The 14675-nt window shown below is 35.4% G+C and overlaps 1 protein-coding gene across 6 annotated transcripts in view; it reads right to left on the reverse strand.

Annotated features, from left to right (window-relative positions):
* Positions 1–14675, reverse strand: part of KMT2E (lysine methyltransferase 2E (inactive)) — a 99317-nt gene that overhangs the window by 62410 nt on the left and 22232 nt on the right. For 4 of the 6 annotated variants that reach the window (XM_042915626.1, XM_042915644.1, XM_042915635.1 and 1 more), the window contains 2 exons: positions 12626–12698; positions 8837–9021 (listed from right to left, as the gene is read on the reverse strand). In XM_042915626.1, coding sequence (XP_042771560.1) covers positions 8837–8907 — 71 coding nt within the window. In that variant the 5' untranslated portion in view covers positions 8908–9021; positions 12626–12698. The remainder of the gene's footprint in view (positions 1–8836; positions 9022–12625; positions 12699–14675) is intronic. The other 2 variants (XM_042915661.1, XM_042915670.1) reach the window with 1 other exon arrangement.

A 14675-nucleotide genomic window follows, 5' to 3' on the forward strand; every position in this document is an offset into this window, starting at 1 on the left:
CAAAGACTCAAATAGATACTTTACACCAATGTTCACAGCAGCATTATTCACAATAGCCAAAAGGTGGAAACATCCCAAGTGTCCGTCAACAGATGAAAGGATAAACAAAATGTAGTACATCCATACAACGGAATATTATTCAACCATAAAGAAGAATGGAATTCTGATACCTGCTACAACGTGTATGAACTTTGAAAACATTACACTAAGTAAAAGAAGGCAGACAAAGACGGATAAACATTTTATGATTCTATTTATATAAGGTATCTAGAAGAAGCAGGTAGAGAGAGACAGTAAAATAGAGGTCACCAGGCGCTGGGGCCTGGAGGGGATTATTAGATAAGTACAAAGTTTCTTTTGGGGATGATGAAAAAGTTTGGAAACAGATGTGAGATGACTGCACAGCACTGTGAATGTACTTAATGTCACTGAATTGCACACTTAAAAATGGCTAAAGTTATAAATTTTATGTTATTTATACTTTGTCACAAAAAAAATCCAAACTACAAAAAAGTTGGTTCACTAAAAACTAAAAACAAAGGTACTGAGAATCATATTATCAAATCCTGAGAGAGCAAGCAATATAAGGCCTGAAAACAACCCATTAGCCTCAATGTCACAATAGCATGGTCAAAGCAAAAGCCAAATTGTATACAGCAGGTGGAAGAATTAATAAAAGGGAGAACAGTGCAAGGATCCAAACATATGAATGGACCTACAATTTAGAAATGCCCAAGGAATTACCAAAGTGAGAGCCACAGATAACACTTTAGAAAGGGTCAAAATTTAATCCGAATTAGCTACTCTCAGGACCTCCTTCTGACTCCTTGAGGTGATGTTGGTGGCCTGGAGAAAAATGAAATACTGTTGCTAAGACCTGGTAAGTAGAGCAGACAGAACAAAGATGTGGTAGACCTGGTTGGCATCTGGCCCCAAAGGAGTGTTCAGGTCTGGTTTCCTTTCCCTCAGACTACAAGCAGATTTGTTCTGGCCTAGACCTGCAGGTAGACCTCCTGGTCAGTCTAGACAGGTTTAGTGTAAAGGGCAGTTTCTGGACCCTCAGACAATGCTACAATGAAGCCAGGGGTGGAGGATCAGTTGCTGAGTCCTACTTGTGAGTTCCTACTTAGGGACAGGGTACAACAGGACAGCAACTGTTCAGAGAAAAACTCTCTGCTGCTCCAAAGTGATATTCAGACACTGTCCCAGAAGGTATTCTGAAGATCACATGGTCCAACCTCCAGCTTTACAGACCTGATGACTGATCCTAGTTTCAAAAACTCTAGATTGAAGCACCAACTCTACCACAAAGTCACTGTGTATCCTTGGGACACGTCACATAACCACTTTGGGTCTTAGTTTCTACATATGTAAAATGAACTCTTAACTCCAAGTCATGTGGTGTTATAATAGAAAGAAAATACTAAAGTCCAGATCTCTTAAGTTGGTCTAACACTTTTCCCACCAAACAGCACTGTACTCACTCTGCCTATGAAATTTACTAGCGTGCTAGTTATGCCTGTGGATTAGTGACTTAATGGGATAAACAGCTTTACCTCGTTTTTATATTAGACAATGGCAGTATGTGTCATTTCATAGAGTTACACAAAGCCTGAGTTCTAGAAATCCAGAATCTATGCCAGTTTAATTTTCATTACTTCAGACTTCATAAATATGCAGGATATCTTTGTTTATTAAAAGTAAAATTATTCCTTTATGTAGTATTTCCATTTGTAAAAATGAAAAGTGGTTTGTGGAACCACTTTACAAATTAAAAATCTTATTTATACCAAAATATCCTTACTCTTTAAAAAGGCATCATAAATTACCATCCACGGCACATTATGCACTCTTACTGCAGACATTTGAGTTAGGTGAACTGAAGATCTAAAAAGTGAAAGTACCAATCATGAAATTATTTATGAATAAGGGAGAAAAAGAACAGCTTAGAATAAGTGAATAAATAAGCTCTAATTCTGGGGCGCCTGAGTAGTTCAATCAGTTCAGTGTCTGACCTTGGCTCAGGTTATGATCTCGCAGTTCATGAGTTCCAGCCCTGCTATCGGGCTCCCTGCTGTCAACACAGAGCCTAGTTAGGATCCTCTGTCGCCCTCTCTCACTGCCCCTTCCCCGCTTGTGTGCGCTCTCTCTCTCTCTCTCTCAAAAATAAATAAACCTTTAAAAAAAAACAAACTCTGATTCCTCAGAAATAGGACTTTTATGATTTCCTTCTTGTTCTTCAACAAAAATTTAATTTCTTCCCTGTTTATACCTTCAAAATTCCATTTGATTTTAATGAGAAGTTTATATCAGTGCTTTAGGTAAAACCTCTAGTTTTCCTTTTAATGTTAAGATATTCAGTAATACACACTTAGGTATCAGTAATGACACATGGACAGACTGACTCCCTAATTATTACAGTAATGGGTGTAAAAGATCTCCATGAGTTCTCAATATATTCCTTCAGATTTGTGATCAAAACTTGTAAATTTCTTTCATCCTTGTTATAACCTATTATTTTCCAAAGATAACATATGAAAATTACACACATTATAATAATATACAAGAAACTTTTGAAAATGGAAAGGTTTGGTATGACAACTATCCTCAGTTTATTTCATGTGGCATTTTACTTCATTTAACTCATCCACATCCATTAACAAAATCTGGCTCTTCTGACCTATGTGGCAGTATGGATCGGGAGCTAAGCAACCCTGGGTTCAAACATAACTCCACTTTTTGCAAAATGGGAATAATACTGGCCTTTCTGCTGGGATGATTAAGAGATATTAAACACTACATTATAGACAGCTGTATGGATGTACTGAGCTTTGTATTCAGTATTACAAGTGGAAATAAAATTAGAAAAAAAATTGTTTATGATTAAGTATGAAACAAATGAGAAATTCAGCATCATGTGAAAAACACTTCTAAATACTGCTAGCACAGTACTGTAAAATAGGCTTTTAAATACTAAAACAAAACCACTTTTAAATGAAAGCACTTCCAAATTAGGATAAGCAAATCAACACTTTGAGAGCAATAGAAAGTATTAGTTTCTTGATAGTGGATTATGTGTAAAGAAATCATAAGTGAAAATGTTAAGCATCAGAGAAAATGAACAAGTAATATGCTACTGAAAACATTTCATCATACACAAAACATTTTAGCATCTTCAATCATACAAATTCAGACTAAAAGCACCCAAACACTTAACAAGTAATGAACTCTGTCAGCAGGTGGCTCTAGTGACACTGAAATAACTTAATATCAGACACTGGCAAAATACAAGAGGTAAAAATGTACTGACTCTCAGCAATTTGAAGTCAAAAGAGTCACGTTAATACCTCAATCCAAGCCCTCTTTTTCAAATTAAGATAACCAAAGTCTACAATGATTGTTATATTGAAGGGCTCACTAGTATGTTAGTGGTAGAACAAAACTGAAAACCTATATATCTCTTTTTTACTACTCTCAGTCAACAAATGAGCATTTACTATGTTGCCAGGCATAGTACTGGGAGCCCTCCTCCAAAATAATTCACCTCTAATTTACACATGTCACATTTACTCATTTGTCCACCTCATTCAAAAGTAACACATAATTATATAAAAGCTCACATTAATGATTTCTAATGGTACCAAGGTACTAATAGTAACATTAAAAGGAATACAACGTTTGCAATCTTGTTCCCAGTCTCTGAGAGAGAAAAGTAGCTTGGCATTTCTTTTTTAAAAAGGCTATGAAAGACGAAATTTAACATTCCCCATTTAGGGGCACCTGGATGGCTCAGTCGGTTGTGTCCGACTTCAGCTCAGGTCATGATCTCACAGCTCGTGAGTTCAAGCCCACGTCAGGCTCTGTGCTGACAGCTCAGAGCCTGGAGCCTGCTTTGGATTCTGTCTCCCTCTCTCTGCCCCTCCCCCGCTTGTGCTCTGTCTCTCTCTCAAAAATAAATGTTAAAAAAAATGTGTTTTTTTTTTAATTTAACATTCCCCATTTATATGTCTTCCCACTTTCTAGCTCCAGAAGGGTTTCCTGTCTTTTTTTTATTTAACCAATTTAGGAATTCAGATCGCTGGAATGCCAGAGGTAGAAGAGGTAAAAAGAAAGTGAGGAGATACATTCTACCTATTAGAATAAAAAACATACAATTCTAATACAGCTGACTTCTGGGTCAACTTTCCTGTCTAACGATAAAGGAGTCTAGGTTTTCTTCAACATTCCTTATCCTTGAGCAAAGACCTGTGAATATCTTTGTTATATGTAGTCATTTATTATACTGAATTTACTACTGCTAGAACTAAAGCTATTACTTACATGAACCATGTGTCAACACAGTTATGTTACATAAATCATTCTCTGTAACATTAGTAAAAGAGCTATAATACCAAAAAGGCCTAAAATGAACACATTATTAAGTTCTGCCTCTGCCACTTTTCTGCTCTGTGACTTCAGTTTCCTCACCTATAAATTTAGAGTAACAGTATGTGCCTTATATCTTTATCTTCCTTATTCAGAAAGAGATTCTCAGATCTCACTTTTACAACTTTCATAACTAGCCTATAGCCTAAGTTTCCCCATTTTCTTCTTCTCTGAGGTCCTACCACTTTGTTAGTCCAGAGCTTCTTTATCCAATACAGTAGCCACTGGACATACACTGAGCACTTGAAATGTGGCTAGTTTCAATTAAGAGGTACTGAAAGTATAAAATACATACCAGATTTTAAATATTTTTAGTATGGGGAAAAAAAAGACATGAAATATCTCATTCATATTTTTATAGTGATTATATATTAAAATGGTAATACTCTGGACATACTCAGTTAAAAAATACATAACAAAATTAACCTTTTTTAAAAACTTTTTTAATATGGACACTAGAAAATTTTAAAGTACACATGACATGCTTTTGTGTACTTTTTTAATTGGACAGCTCTGATTTAGAGTTCTGATTTCCCCACTGATTATACTTTCCTTAAGAGTAGGGGTAAAAGGTTATACCTTACGTTTATAACCTGAGCCTCTAGTAAAACACTCCCCAAACAGTTGATGCTTACAAGTGATGATCCAAAATGTGCTTTCTCTTGGACTACCAGTCTTACCCTATGAAGTTATGCTAAAAGCCAGAAATCTACTTCTATTATCAGCCTACATTTACAGACACACAGCTAATCAAAAAAATTTTACAGACAGAACTTCCTGGTAAGAAAAGCAGTCTCCTCCAGTTATGGTCATTTTGCTAATCAAGTTTTTAAAAATTGTTTTTGCACTCAGCTCAATATTCCCTTTAAATATATTATTACATTTCCACATTTTTTATTGTACCCAGATCCTTCCAGGCACTAGTGAGAAAATCAGTCATTATGTTAACCTGTGTGTTGTAATGGGTATTTTTTAAAATAAAAGGACAAACACAATGCAGGTAAAAATTTACTGCTAAGATCTAAGTAGTTAACAGGCAATTTTTTAAGGTATCTTGAGTCTCCCCTGTAGCAGCTGGCTTCAATTCCACTTCTATTCACCAAAATCTATGTATTTGTTTTATTAATACTATGTATAGTAAAAAATTATTTTTAAATAAAACATCTTCAGTTAAATTTGACTGTGGAATGTTTACAACTTCTTTAAAAAATACATAGGCTAATGAAACAAAAGTTTGTTCTTATTATCCCTAAACCATAGTCTATCAATCTTCACTACTCGGTTACGTCTAAAATATTTTACAATTATTCTTTTTAGTTCAAACATTTAGGTAGAGGGTCAACTCTTGCCAAGGCAATAGGTAACAGAAAGAAGTAAAATACAAGATCCTTAACTCTGAAGGAAAGGCAAAACAAACCCAAGGTTTTTTAAAACTTAGTGATGAGAAGAGCACAAATATACAATAAAGAAGCTGGAGCTGGTGAGAAAAAGGAGTTATTTTAGAGACCCAATAATCCAGAAGCAAATGCTACCAAGTATGAAAATAACGGACTAGAGTAGAGCTTTGCAAACCCATTCTTCACAGATCCTGAGCTGGATATTCAACTGCAATTTCCTATCCATAAAATGCTACAGATAGTCTAGAAGAACAAGTAGTCCAATACATTCTCTTTTATAGCCTCAGAAGTCAACATAAATTTGGTCCAGTACACTAACACACTGAATAAACAATCACTGAGTATCTCCTAAATTTTAAAATAGTTCATTAATGATAGACTGTACTGTAACAGTACAATCTTTTTAAAAAAAAAAAAACTCATGTATAATTAGAATTATATAGCCACATGAATACAACAGAATGTAATTCCATTAAAAATAATTTAGTTTGAAGTAATTATGTAGCTTCACAGGAGGTAAACAAAGAAGTAGTGAAGCCCCATGCACCCTTCTCCCAGCATCCTGTGTCTTACACAACTTTTGATTATGTATTTGTAATAAAAAGGAAGCATCATATTAATTACATTAAAGTTTCTTATAAAACAACTCTAAAAGTTTTGTTTCTGAGGGAAGGGGGGAAAATGTTATTTAATGGTCTTTTTAAGCTTCCAGGTTTTATATTTTAAAAGAGAATTTAAAAGTTTGAAAATTAAGCCACAAAAATTCTGACGGCTGTCCCATAATAAAAATTGGCACCAGCTATACTTTCTATGTCCACTGCATAGGGGAAGATATGCCCAAGTGACACATACCTGTACATGGAATAGAAAAAAATAATTTCCTAAAAAGAAAGATAGTCATTTTGTAATTACCTACAAATTGATCATTTTTGCATAATAAAAATGCCATACGTGTACCCAAAAAGATTTGGCTCCATAATATAAATCATACTTATTCTATAAGTACTCTAATACATGCATTTAATAAAGAAAATAGGAAGTTATCCCCATACTGCCCTCTTTCAATATTATTCATTCCCTTTTGACTGTAGAATAATGTATCTTCCATTCTTTTTTTGTTTTGTTTTAATGTTTCTATTTATTTCTGAGATAGAGACAGAGCATGAGTGGGGGAGGGGCAGAGGGAGAGGGAGACACCAAATCAGAAGCAGGCTCCAGGCTCTGAGCTGTTAGCACAGAGCCCGACACGGGGCTCAAACTCACAAACCGTGAGATCATGACCTGAGCCCAAGTCAGTCGCTCAACCGACTGAGCCACCCAGGTGCCCCTCTATCTTCCATTCTGTGAATTACTTCATAGCACAAACACTAGATATGACAAAGCACAGATGTATCTCATGCCATTTGGTAGACAAATTCCTATCTAATATATAAATTTCAGAAATTACATCTTGTATTAACTGCTTAAAAGACTGATTTTTTTTAAAAAGAACCAAGGAGGTGATTATTTTTAGGAAGCAAAGAATCTTTACCAACAAATGCCTACAACTATTATCAGATATGGATTTGCACCTACCAGATGACTAACATTAAGAAAAACTAGTACTTTAGCCTAGGAACCCTTTGTCTCCCAAGCACTGCTTCCAGGTTCTTTCCTTCCACAGTAGTGTCCCTATTTGGGCAGAATGAGTGGGCAGACAGTTGATTAACTGTCTCAAGAGTACCTTGTTAGGAATCTGTTACTTTACAACAAAAATAACTTATACATAGTGAAAAAAACATAATGGCTTTTAAAAACTGCATCACAATAATCATACAGTTAAACAGACCGTATATTAATCTGAAACATTAGAAAGCATCTCTGGGTTTTTCCCAATGGCACAAACAGAAGTGGTGAAAACATTTCAGACCACCTGAAATGCCAGCAAAAACAGAATAATAAACAGCATTTTTGTCCTCTCCATGTATCAGTTTCAGAGGCCTAAAATAAATTTCCTTTTTTCAAATTTCTATTCTAGTAAGTTCAGCTTTCTGGTCAATTAGAATCCCACTAGGCCCAATATATCTATATACCGAATCGAAGAATAAACAGTTGCATCTTTCCATCGTTCAGCTTCCAACACTGCCACTTGAATCCCTTGCAAATGTCCAAAAACAAATAATCAATCAATTGTCACAGCAATAACCTAGTGTTAAAGTGACTGGTCATTCAAAAACAAAATATAATGAAATATATCCACACAATTGCCTAGACCAAATAGTCCAGAGGCAAGGTAAGAACGTTTTACTGAATCCGTCAGAAACGGCACTCATAAAAGCAAAAGTTATCAAAATAATCATCCAGCAGAAGATAATCCCTTTCTCTTATTTAAAAGTGGCTTGAATTATTTCAACTCAACTTAAAAAAAAATAAACCAAGAGCACCTGGGTAGCTCAGCCAGTTGAGCAACCAACTCTTGGTTTCAACTCAGGTCATGATCTCAGGATCTGTGAGATGGAGCCTTGTGTGAGGCTCTGCATTGACAGAGCGGGGCCTGCTTGGGATCCTCTCTCTCTGCCCCTCCTCTGCTCACATACTCTCTCCCTCTCTCAAAATAAATAAGTAAATGTTTAAAAAATACAAATTAAAAAATTAAAAAAAAAAGCAAATCCCACATTTAAATGGATCTTATTAGAATATTTTTAAAATTAAGATCAAATTTAAAATCAAATTACTTTTTCAATAAGACGTGACAAATCTTACAATCAAAAAAAATTACTATCTTGAGGTCAACAATTAGCAGATGGAAAAGACAAAAAGAAGTGGGAAAAGATACAGCATTTTGGCTCAAAAGTTGTTTGAAAAAGTAATTTTAAAGGAATTTTTGACTTTAATCTTCTCATGTTTTATTTTCAACAAGAATCCTAAATGAGAAAAAATATAAATCCAAACCAAGCACTGCTTGGTTATGCTAAAATAACTATATAAAATATTTTGCCTTTCCTATCCCAAACACTTTTAATTTAAATACTTACTCTGAGCCTGCAGCCATTTCCAAGTATGATGTTTCTGCTGTATCAACCCCCAAAGGGATCACTATGCTCATGACGTTCGCCTCTGGTAAATTCGATTACTATGGAGTCCTATGCATTGGTATCCAAAACACTGGGGCATGCCAGCCACAGTGCTCATTGCAAACATCTAAGTGCATCCACAAACCCTGTTTAAAAGAAAAGGGAACAAAAAATTAAAAATAATTTCATATTCCTAACACATTCATACTATAAAGACAGTAAGTAAAATACATGAAGAAAAAGCATTCTTCATTAAAATATCCATATAAACTGGAATTTGCTCAAGAGAGTCTCTACTTCGTTTATTTATTTTATTTTATTTTATTTTGGAATTAAGTTATGGGACTGTGATTAAAAGACGTTTCTGAATCATAACCTCACTTAGAGAAAGAATATAAAATGCCAAAAAGAAAGATGAACTAAGCTGTCTTGCTTAGTGAAGAACCAACAAATATTACTCATTTTCAAAGATAAAATGGAATTTCTTACAGCACTGGTATCCAAAATAAGCCTTCTTGATTCAGTAAGCGATCTAACATATATCAAATACTTACTATGCTTTTACATGGATGATCTATTTAATCCTTACAACTCTGAAACAGGGCTCTCCCTTTTACCACTGAGGATAACAAAAGCAAGAAAGGTTAAATAACTTAACCAAGGTTGCTCAGTTTAAGAGATAAAACCAGCAGAGGCACCTGGGTGGCTCAGTGGGTTGAACATCCAACTTTGGCTCAGGTCATGATCTCATGGCTAAAGCCCAGCATGGGGCTCTCTACTTCAGGGTGGAGCCTACTCTGGATCCTCTGTCCCCCTTGCTCTCAGCCTCTCCCCCACTCCTGCTCTTTCTCTCTCTCAAAAATCAAACATTTTTAAAAACTAAAACCAGGATTTGAACCAATTCTACTCTGTTATTTATGTATTATTAAAGGAAAGCTATTTTATTTGTGATAAAATCCAATGTTTTAAAGTGGCTGTCATTTTCCATACCACATAAGTACATGTATATTGAGGGAGTTCTCTTATTTCTTCAGTTAGTATTAACTCCCCAGAACTAATATTTCCTAATACAGGTAATTAGTAGAGAAAACTAATACACTTGAAGTGTTTTTTAAACAAATTTACCAAATAACAAAATGTATTCAGCTTCAACATCAATGTTTCTAATCTAATTCACTGTATGACACTTGCATATGATACTCTTTGTGAAATATCTACTCAAAATCTTTTCAGTAGTAAGGGGTGCCTGGGTGGCTGAGTCAGTTAAATGTCTGACTTCAGCTCAGGTCATGATTGTGCAGTGCATGAGTCTGAGCCCCACATCAGCCTCTGTGCTAGCAGTGTGGAGCATGCTCAGGACTCTCTCTCTCTCTCTCTCTCTCTCTCTCTCTCTGCCTCCCTCACTCCCTCTCCCCCATCCCCACTTGGGTACTCGCTCTCTCAAAATAAAAATTAAAAAAAAAATCTTTTCAGTAATAATACAGTACAACTTAGGAACAAAACAGATAATACTATAAACAGAAAAGGGCAACAGTCAAAATTGTTTTTCCCGTGTTATACCTGAAATACTGAAGAGCAAGGTTTCTTCAAATGGCAATTCTTATATTTATCTTTAATCTTTACAAGTAACCTTGAGAATAACTATTCAGGTTAATTTCTATTTCACAGGTAATAAAGATTGTGACCTCATACCTTATGGGAGCAAATACCAAAATAGGGAAGTAAAGTGGTAACAGTTGTTTAAATTCTCCAAGAAAACTAGCCTCTACTTTTAAACCATGTATAACTTAGGGAGCTACTAGATTATAAGATATTATAATAAAAATATACAATAATAGGCATTTGTGCCTAAAAGTTCAAAACATAGGCTCCGGAGCCTATCTCTAATGCTCACCAGATATATGAGCTAGGCAAGTTATTTAACCTAAGCTTCAGGTTCCTTGCTTATAAAATGAGATTTTTGGGGCGCCTGGGTGGCGCAGTCGGTTAAGCGTCCGACTTCAGCCAGGTCACGATCTCGCGGTCCGTGAGTTCGAGCCCCGCGTCAGGCTCTGGGCTGATGGCTCGGAGCCTGGAGCCTGTTTCCGATTCTGTGTCTCCCTCTCTCTCTGCCCCTCCCCCGTTCATGCTCTGTCTCTCTCTGTCCCAAAAATAAATAAAAAACGTTGAAAAAAAAAAAATTAAAAAAAATAATAATAAAATGAGATTTTATCCTCATAGGGTTTCCATGAAGAAAATGAATGAATGTAAAGCATTTTCATACACAGCACTGCACATTTTTAGCAATCAGTAAGTGGCAGTCACATAAGAAGAGTTGCTCTTCATGGAAAAGCTGTCTAGACCTCATTTAAAGTGATTCTTCTAATAGTTTTTGAAAATAATTATGGTTTTCAACTTGCCATGTTTTTATAACGTGCTCATCAAATTAAAATCATCCTCTAAAAATTAAAGCAGACTGAGAAAAAGGAAAAACTGCCCTACCTTCTTTGCTGCCCCTGTGACCTTATTAGAGTTGCTTCATAAAAGCTGCATTAACCCACACAAAGCTACAAAATTATAAAATTTACAATTGACAAAACACAACCAATATACAAAACTATAAGTTTGTTCCATTCAAATGTGACAATATTCTATATTTCTTTAAAATGCTGAAGATACAGATATAACAACAGATAACAATTAAAACTTAAGAAGAAAAACCGTCCTCCTTGTTGGTAGCATCTACTTGGGAGATGTTTTCTTTAGCTCAGCATATCTTTACATTTGATTCACAGAAGTCTTAAATTTTAGACATATGTTGTTAAATATTTAGTAGTGCATTTTTTTGTTTTAACCAGACCGGTAACTAGAAAGCAGAAATCAAATCATTATGTGTTCTTTTAGTTAACTGATTAATAGTTCCAACCTAAAAGAATCTATTTGAGTACGTATCTAATAGTGTGCTCCATTTTTATATAAATATACAATCTTCAATAAACACTACATTTGAGCTATTTTTAAGCAGCAGTGAAGAGCTTGCCATTAACCTACTTCAGACAATGGCCTGTGTTTGTATGATTACTGCCTGTCTCTCAAACCCTGCACAGTGCCTGGAGCACTCTATAAGGGACTGGTGAATGAATCAGAGCACCTAGAATGAAACTGCAGCCCCGGCCTCATTAGCCAAATGAGTGGTCAACCTATACAATCAAGTGCTATAACAGCAACTTCATGACACCCTCTGCACAAATGCATCGCTCTAAGAACACAGAACTTCATTCCCCAAGATAGACACATCATCACATCTGAAACAGAACCACAAACTCTGTATTTGATTCAACAGGGAAGAGGATCTCAGGAATTTATTCACAGGAGGCCAGAAGGCAAGAGGTCCTATCTATTGAGACCATAAAATGGCAAATATTTTGCTATATTCATTAATATCAAAAACTCTATCACCAGAAAACTCACACTGTTTAAAAATTCAGTTGATACTTAATAACATCATAAATTCGTTGGGGTCAAATTGCTGTGTCTTGAAAATTAAGAAGAAAAGAAAGGGAAAGCCAATGCAGTAGGCAGAAAAGGTGTGAGCTTATAACACAGGCATAACTGGAGAAAAAACAATTCAACACAATCCAAACAATTACACAAAGCTTCACATCTTATATGTGAATCAAGAAACTGGTTATCCAACTGGCAAGTAAAATATATACAAAGTACATTGAGAACAAATGGCAGCCATTAAAGAAATAATATAAAAGGAAATACCATGAGATGTCTGGTAAATCTGAGGTCCAAGAAAGAACAAATGTCTTCACAAAACCTGCTATCCAGAATAGACCTAGAAACCAAGTGAACATAGGAGTATTGAGCTGTTTTTAAATGGCATAAAATTATCGATGCTTGGCACCTAACATGGCACCTAAAAAACCAAAGGGGCTCACACAATGACAGCAGCTAATTCTTAAAAAAAATAAATTTATTCTTCGCTTCTGTATGCAAATAAATGTAAACACAGTAAAGGCAACGGTTAAAGCTAAGTATCAAATCAAACTGAGGAGAAACTGAGAAAATACAGTATTAAAAACAGACTTGGCAAAGCAAAGGCAACAATCCCAAAACGAAAACACATAAAACCCTAAAGAAGGAAAAACAAGATAAAAGGCTAGGAAAAGCAATTACAAAATAGTCTATCAGTTTAAGACTGAGGCTGCTTTTAAGACCATGTTAAAAAGTTCAGAAAGCAAAAAATACCATTGAGAAGATGAATACCATACCCAAAAAAGCAGAAGGATGGAAACAGGAGGAAAATTTGTTTCTAATATTACAAATAAAAGTGTATTCTAAAATAATATTTTTTAAAAACGTATGTGTGTTTTTGTTTTTTGAGAGAGTGAGGGAGCAAGCCCATGTGAATACGGGAGGGGCAGAGAAAGAGGGAGAGAATCCCAAGCAGGTTCTGCACTCTCAGTGCCACCCAGGTACTCCTGACATAATCTCTCTGAAGAAAGGGTCATTTATTATCTTTCTGTCTTTCGTAACTACCTTACACAGAGTTCAATGAATATTAAAATTAAATCAACACGTTTATGTTTTAGATACGTATCACTAACAAGCAGGTGAATTTTGAGCTATATTACTAGCGGAAATAAAGCAACTTCAAAGAAACTGTGAGGGACTACATACCTAACATTTCTTTATAAGTTAGAAATTAAACTGCCTTCATTATGCACTTAAGATTTCCTTTCTCTACAGCAGTTGACTAAGGTATAATTTAAAAAATACTGGTTGATCAAGATCTACTACCAACTTATTACCTATGAAACTTAGGACAAGTCATTTCACTGCTCTGTGGACTTCAACTATAAACAGGAAGGTTAGGTTTTTGATATTACAGTTTACACCTTATAATCACGAGTATATTAACCAAGTACTCCTAATAATCGAAAGAACAGAATAAATATCAGATTCCAAAAAACAACAAAAAATAACTCTGACAACAGAATGATTTTTTTCCAATTGGGTTAATATTAGTATCAGACAGTGCTCTACAAGCGCTTACCTGATACTCAAGCCTCCCCAAACAGAAGTTATAACAGTGATAACAAATACTGAGTGCTTACAATGCTTAATCCTCACAATGAACCTATGGTGTAGGTAGCCTTATTATCCCCATTTTACAGAGAAGATAGATTAAACTTGTCCAAAGTTCCATAGCTAATAAATCACAGACTCAATAATTGAACCCTAGGGGCACCTAGGTGGCTCAGTCAATTAAGCGTCCGACTCTACATCTCAGTTCAGGTCACAATTCAGGGTCATGGAATTGAGCTCTGTATCTGGCTCTGTGCTGACACTGTGGAGACTGCCTGGGATTCTCTCTCCTCCTCTCTGCCCTTCCTCTGCTCAAGTGCTCGCACTCTCTCTCAAAATAAACAAACATTTTGGGGGAAAAAAAACAATTTGAATCCTAACAGTCTGATTCCAGCACCTACCCATTAGTTTGTGTGAAATTAAAATTTGCTAGATAATTGGTAAAGTAATCTACAATTTACAGTTAAGAGGAAAATACTGACAACTGCCTTGCTCAAAAAGAGAAGAAATTAGATAAATACATAAATGTCTCATTTATCTGGACGCCATTTATTCTAGCACACTTAAAGAATAATGAAACCCACTTTGCTCCTCCCCCAAACCTGATCTACTTAATTCACATCCATTCCACAAAAATGCATTAGAACACTACAGAAGTAGAGAAGAATGGGCTCAAAGTCTAAAATTTGGGTTTAAAATACTTCAGGGATGATGCAAAGCACAT

The sequence above is a fragment of the Panthera leo genome, chromosome A2 (assembly GCF_018350215.1).
Source record: "Panthera leo isolate Ple1 chromosome A2, P.leo_Ple1_pat1.1, whole genome shotgun sequence".
Lineage (NCBI taxonomy): Eukaryota > Metazoa > Chordata > Mammalia > Carnivora > Felidae > Panthera > Panthera leo.